General features: G+C 40.9%; 1 protein-coding gene across 1 annotated transcript in view; it reads left to right on the top strand.

Annotated features, from left to right (window-relative positions):
* LOC138000664 (protein phosphatase 1H-like) overlaps positions 1–6,089 on the top strand; it is an 18,207-nt gene extending 12,118 nt beyond the window's left edge. Inside the window, exons 10-11 of the mRNA XM_068847226.1 lie at positions 2,316–2,371; positions 4,431–6,089. Coding sequence (XP_068703327.1) covers positions 2,316–2,371; positions 4,431–4,650 — 276 coding nt within the window. The 3' untranslated portion in view covers positions 4,651–6,089. The remainder of the gene's footprint in view (positions 1–2,315; positions 2,372–4,430) is intronic.
* Positions 6,090–7,464: the final 1,375 nt, after the last annotated feature.

Genomic DNA, 7,464 nt, shown 5'->3' with positions numbered 1-7,464 from the left:
CCGAAACGAGATGAGAAAGCTGACGTTTCGAGCGTTGCCCTTTCGTCAGATCAAATGAAGGGTAAATCGGGTTGACTCTGACGAAGAGGCTAACGCTGCCAACCTTAGCTTTCTAACCTCCAGACGATAGTCAAGTTACTTCAATTAGCTGAGTTTGTGCAACCAAATTTACGAACTACCAACGAAGTAACCTCCAAAGGATTGTCGAGTTGACCTTTTTGTGCAGACGTTTCTACTCATCTCATGTTACGCAAACTGTAGTTAGCATTAATCCTGGTTTTTACCAGCGACGCAAGCACAAATGCAAGCAGAGGAGATTCGTGCCAAGTGAAAACGAGCCATAACGCAAGCGCAAAGCACACGATGCAGAGACAAAGATTCACTAGTTTCATGTTCTCTCTTGCAACGCGGCGCTGCAAGTGGAATCTGGAACGGGTCTTTTTCATTGCACGAACATCACAGCTTTCGTTGTGCTTGCGTTACCTTACGTTTTAACGCAACGCGAGCGAACGCAAGTTATTAGCGCCAGCACAAGAAAAAAGGAATTTTTTTTATCCTTGCGCTTGTGCTTATGCTTGCGTCAGGCCCGTTTTCACGGTGACATAAGCGCTATTGTGCGTGTGTTTGCGTTGCTAGAGAAAACCAGGCTTAAAGCGTTGGCGCATTTTAATCTCGCACTCGCGTACAAATGACATTCCCCCAAACCCACCCACCAGCATTGACCCCAATTAGAAGTTAATCAACTTCCTCATGTTTGGGAACCCAAATTATTACACTTAACGTAAAAAAAAAAAAACAACAACAACTTGGTGTGGCTCAAAAGGGGAAGTAGGAGACGAATTGCTCCACTGAAACTTAAAAGGTCAGCCCCATGTACTCCTGGATTTTGTGAGCTAAAGAAAAATCTACCACCAGGGCGGTACACACACCGGTATGGAGGAGGGGGTAGTGGCACTTAATAAGGGTTTCGCAAGTCCTATGTCTAATAAAATAAAATTAAGCAAGGGGGGGGAGGGGCTGGGAGTGGGCAGGAATTTGAAAAGAAAACTTGTAGACATATTGTGCTTGGTCGTGAGAAAAAAACAGAGTGACGAAGCAAGTGGTAATGCAAGATATTGGACATTACAGAGTGCCATGTGATTGGCCAAAAAAAAAAAAAAACAATGAAGAGATCGTAAGTTCAGCTCACATGAGGTTGCACGTGAAAAAGCTGGACATAGGTCAAATCTCAAACAAGAGTTGTCGATTAACTAAAATTTATTTCCGGTGATCAATAAATTATGATCGCACTCAATTTTGACATCCAACACGAAGTGTTTGTTTAAGTCTAAGCATTTGCTACTCATTTCCAACAATAAGGTAAGGTTGAAGGTTAGGGTTATTTTTACCTTAAGATAAAAAGCATAAAATGCAGCTGTTTATTCGTACTTGAGGAGCAGCATTTTGAGGACACTTTGTGACGTTAGTTGTCTGTATTCTGAGACACGAGTGATTAAGAGCAAGGGGACACTTTGTGACGCTTATTGAAATCCACGTGCATCTAATTAGGGTCAATCCTGGACATATCTGAAGAACGAGGACAGTTTGAAAGGCAATACAAAAATGTCCATTCTACGAAGATTGTTGGTCATGTTTCGCTTCTCAACCGTTGGTTGGCCAGCTTACTGAGCACGCAAGGGAAGGCTGGCCAGGTTACGTATTCGCGGTATTGGACTGGAACTAGCTTGCAATAGAGACTTATGCGGGGAAATCTTTTCAAATCCCAATACTTTTTAATATATTCCGCCGCATTAGCGTCCATTGCATGCTAGTTCCAGTCCAGTAGAGAGAATACGAATATGGTCTATTCTTGTCAAAAGAAATAAGCTTGATATCGAGAGATTCCTACAAGTTGACGCATTTCCTATTATTCCCCGTATAGCTCTGATTTCTTTTGCCTTGTATCCTTTTTTTTTTTCAAAACACGATATGACTTAAAGAGACAATGACTGCTGCCTACTTATATAGCACTATGCCATGCTTGTTGTCTCGTTCTAGTTGTGATTGTTTCCGGGATTAGTGAGCAGGGCCCGGTTGTTCGAAAGCCGATTAACTTACCGTAATCCAGGATTAGCGTAAACTTCAACTTTTTGGTGAACGTTTCTTTTGCTTATTTTTGCTTTTCAAGATTGACTTCTTCTAATGTAAAGTTTTGCCGAAAATCAGCGTTGAACAACATTTGGGAGTAGAGAAATTGGTTAATTGTTAATCTGGGATTAGCGTTAATCGGCTTTTGAACAACCGGGCCCTGGTCTTTCTTTTTCCTCCTTTTTCAGGCTGCCGAATTAGTAATGGAAACATTTTCAAAGGTTCCTAAAGACGACAACAGAAGGTTATTGTTTTATAATTTGTAAAAATTGAGTGTTGCAGCAACTGTACTGTAAGAGGAAGGTTTGTAAACCAGTACAAGCAAGAGTGCATCACCCAAGAGTAAGATTTCCCCGTATTGGCATAGACCCCATCAGCGTCAGAAAAGTGTCTAAAACGAAGTTTTGCTGGAAAAGATGCAATTGACCAAATCGGCTGACTCGATGCTGTACCCAATTTGAACCCTTTGGGAATTGATGGTTTGCATATGACGTCACGGCGGCCATGTTGTTCTACAGAACAATGCAGTCAAACGTCTTTTGGGAATTTGACTTTATTATTATGCAAAACTTGTGGAACCATTTTCTATTGTTTTGTTCACCAACGTGGCCGTCTCATCACGTGGATACAAACGAAGAATAAAACGCTTTGTTCAAGTGTTTCATTTAAGAAACGGTCCAGATAAGAACGATAGCAACAACGGCAACGAACATGTTGGAATTCAATTGGTATGCAAAAAGGTGATAACTTTTCTATTGTCTGTACTTACTCCTGATTGCCTTAAACAGCAAACGGTTAACAAAACTTCATAAAGCAGTATTATATTCATCCTTAGTTTCCAACCATCTTCCATCTTTCATCTGGTCTCAGTTTAAATGAATTTCACAGAAATCGTATGTGGGGAACATGTAAAGTTGTAAACGTTTCTTGGCTTTTGTTTTCAACTCTTGTGGTTGGTCAAGACAAAAAAACACCCTGTCAAAGTTGGCTGTAAATGAATTTTATTGCATTAACTGCCTTCCTGTAGGTTTATGCATTCTCTGTAAAAATGATAACATTCCTATGTGGGGAAAGCCCCGTTGCCGCATAACGAAGGAAAGTGCTATCCATCTTACACGGATCATTACTTAAATACGAATGCTGCATTACAATGAAAATACAACACACAAAGGCCGTGTTTTCACGACAGCCGTTGTCTCGCTTAACATTCCTGAAAGTGGTTTGCTTGCAGAGTTTGTTAAGCGACCTAAAAATAAGACGTGTTTTCACGAGTAAGATTAAATGAGGAGAGAGCACGTGCCAATATACTAATAAAAATGATAAAAATAGCACGCCTGTTGTAATTCCGATATGAATAACCGAAAGCGACTCCTCATTGGCCAAAAGTAATTGCAAACTGGTTTGGTTTCGTTTCTATTGAAATTTGCCGACTTGCTTAACTTTAAGCGAGTTGGGAAAGGAACTGTTTTCACGGAATTTTCGGTTGTCACTTGCTAAGCGACCTGAAAAAGCGCTCGTGAAAACACGGCCAAAGAATCTCAACCCTGGGAGATTTGAATTGGGTACAACTTTTAGTCTATTGTTAATTTCCCGAAAAACTTGGTTTAAAAATAGACACTTTTCTGACGTGGATGGGGGCAAACCTAATACCAGATTCGTACTCTTGAGTAATGGATTCTTGTTATGAGATAGCTGATGTGCAGTCACCTAGCCAAGTTACCTTGAAGGTGGTTAGTAAATTTGATTTTTTAAAATCAATTCTGAATTCTTAAATAAGTTATTTACTTAAGAATGAAAACTAATTCCTTAGAGTAATTCTTCTAGCGTTGGAGCACTAATTGGGGACACTCTAAATTGAAGTTAACAAATCAACGCAAATCAAATCAACTTTATGGTTTTTGAAGAGAGGGGAAAACCGGAGTACCCAGAGAAAAACCTCTCAGTGCAGAGTAGAGTCTGGGAATCGAACCCGGGCCACATCGGTGCGAGGCGAGTGCTCTCACTGCGCCGTCACAGCAACCCCAGGGGGAGGAGGAGAAGAACCAAGAAGCAATTGTATCGCCCCATTTTTCACGCGGCCAAAACATCAAATGTCCAACGGAAACGCTTGCTACGGAGTCTACTCTGGTTAGGGCAAGTGTAATATTTGGAAACGTTACCAGAATTTCACTGATCACGAGAGAACTGAGATATCGAGAGCAATACTGAGAAAAACCTTTTGTCGCATCGTGAATTTTTTTTTTGAATATCGTTGAAGCGCTTTTCACTCATGCCATTTTGGTTTGCCATTTCCATTTGCACAGATACGTTATGGCAGCCCAGGCTCTAGTGGGAGACGCGCGAGGTACATTGTCCGAAAAGGGATGGAGACGAGCTAACGGTGAACTGGCCTCATACGATGATATTTCTGCGTTTGTGATTCCCATCAGTCAGTGCAGCAGTGAGATGGCGAAATACACAGTCAAGTATGACACACTGCCCAGTTGTAAACCAACCCATTCCATTGACAATGAGGAAGACTGAACAATGTTGCCCTAGGAATGCATGGCACTTAAAGTGGAATTTTTGCACTTCAGTTTGACTCTTAATACTAGCCGGAGTTTAAGAAACGAAAAGCAACGGCAACGCCACAAACGAATTATATTTTTGGTTTGATGAGGAAAAATAATCGCACCAATCGTGCGACTCCCATTTTAACAAAATTCCTTGCCGTAGGCAGCAAAACAACTTGAAATAACCAAACTTATAGTTTTGACTACAACGTGGGCATGCAACAGTAAATTTCTAATCTCTTTCTTTACTTCAAAAACCATTTGTTCGCTATTTCCACCAATCCCATAATACAGTTCATTTTGGGCAATTATTTGCATTGAAACAATGGATATCAAGTTCACTGAAGCAGAATATAACCTGTTACGTTCGAGGAGAACGCATTCTAATCGTGTCAGTTGCGCGGGATGTCCCTCGGGTATCGATCGTGATGCCATACGATTTCAGCGTCTTGACTCCATCCTGCTCTGGCACAAATAATCTCGATCTGATGTGACACTGTTACGGCTTGCCCAAGGGAGGTCAAGTCCTGCTGGACCTGGATGTGTGACCGCCCGGCAATACGAAGTGTCTCGTATTGCATTATGGGATGTTGGAAGTAGCGAATGTAAAGGTCACTTGGTCCACGTTCCACAACGTGAACGAAATGGAATAACCGCGAATTACATACGATAACTTGATTGTATTGAAGTGACATTTTCGTTGCTTCCTTCGTTTCTTAACTTCCTGCTTTTGGATCGGACTTGGTGACCGTGGGTGATAAGGGGATTGGGCCGGGAAATTTTTTAAACAATAGTCTTGTACGTACAAAAAGATCGTTCTCATGTGACGTCACGCAGCCATGGAACCCTAATTTTATAAACATTTTGATTGATTACGCGTAATCGTAAACGATGTTCTGGACACAAGCTCATTACATGAATAGAAGTACGCAGCAGAAAATTGAAACTTGTTTTGCAGCAAAGAATAGTAAAACGTTCGAAGCACAGAGAAAAAAAAATTGTTGCCCTTCGTAGTTACCGCTTGGGACTGTTAAGAAACTGTTTCGCTCCTTAGTGTTATGCTTCGTTCCAGATGCCCTTGGCAAATGTTTTGCGCGCATTAAAAGGGGCTTAAGACACAGGTCCGTCTACTTCGCCAGCTATTTCTTGAAATGACCTTTCTTTACAAAGAGTGGAACGCAAGGATATCAAATGGGTGCGTTTTAGCAAATCTCGGAAGCAAGGATTTTTTTTTTCATAACAGCGAAACTTCGACAATTCTATTCAATTCGAAGATTTTTATTAAATCTAATAAGCGAATATTTTCACGGAAGCATACGTTTAAAATTTAATTTATTGAGAATCAAATATAGTGTATTTTGTAGATTTAAGCACAGACAACCCAGTCGCAGTAAATGGTTTTAAACTGCACGTTTGTATTACCTGTGGTTTTAATGAGCGTAAAAGGAGTACTTGTTATCAAGGTTTGAAATCGCTTTTAAATACCTTCCCACTGATTCGCGTTACTCCGAACAAACCAGTTTCTTCTAGGGTGTAACGGATAGCAAGAGCCAATTGCCTAAGAGTACGAATCCCAATCCGGTTTCAGGTTTGTCCCCATCAGCGTCAGAATAGTGTCTATTTTTAATCAAGCTGGCGAGACAATAAACAATAGACCAAATGTTGTACCAATTCAAATCTCCCGGAGTTTCAATTCTTTGTGTATCGCATTTGCATTACAATGTAGCATTCACATTTAAATGATATGGAAATACCTGGAACAAAACGTTTTATTCCCAAAGTGTTTGAATTGGGTACAACATCGAGTTAGCCGATTTCCCGTAAACTTGGGTGACTAATTCGGGAAATCGACTCTTAGTCCAAAAATAATTGTGTGTGGCGTGTGGCACATTTTTGCATTGGAAATGAAACGAGATGATGCATATTATGTTGACGTCGTTAGCTTTCCACTCCCTCCATCCTTTGCGTGTGAGGAACCTCGTTCCCAGGGTCTTTATCGCCCCACCCCGGGGTGGGGCAGATGAAAGACCCTGGGAATGATATTACAGAGAAACCCTTTATCAGATACGGCCACCCAACGAGTAATTATCTGTTCAAAAGGAAGGTGGGCTCGACATTTTGTGAGCTCAGACTTGAGGCGCACTACGATTTTGGACATTTTTTCTGAATTGACGTCGACTTCCCAGGTATTTCGGAAGAGTAGTGAAGTCTGAAGAGTGCGTAAGAAATTAAAAAAAAAAACCACATTGAAGAACGTTGAGCAGACCCAGAGTCAACTTTTATATTGGAAATAAAAATCTGAAGATTCATAAATTCTATCATTTCCGCCAGAGTTTGTTTTAGAATCATACTTAAAGCAAACGTCCCCTAAAATTTTCGGGAAAAAGAGGACAACAACGTAATGTATTGTTTTTTTAGACCCGTCACGATTGCTATAACTTTCGGGCGAGGCAAAAAAAGCCACCTTTTGAAATTTCTACAGACCTGAAACCCCCCTAGAACACCCCAACAGATAAATATTTTGTAGGGCAGATATAGAAACTCACTAACCAAGCATTTCATTAAAGCACCGAGCAAACCGTTTTCAGCAATTCTTAGTTTGACAAATTCAAAGACATCCGGTGCCCCTAAACAGACAACGTCCACACAATTCCTCAATAGTTTGTCGACATTTTCCGTCGCAAACAAAATAGAATGGCTGTACATGATCAAGTCGTCGGTATTCTATTTTCGGATGACGTTCCCCGTAAAACCATCTTTCTGATCTGTTTAACAGCGGAGTGTG

Source organism: Montipora foliosa, chromosome 4 (genome assembly GCF_036669935.1).
Source record: "Montipora foliosa isolate CH-2021 chromosome 4, ASM3666993v2, whole genome shotgun sequence".
In the NCBI taxonomy this organism is placed as follows: Eukaryota; Metazoa; Cnidaria; class Anthozoa; order Scleractinia; family Acroporidae; genus Montipora; species Montipora foliosa.
This window is presented reverse-complemented; position numbering and strand designations above follow the sequence as displayed.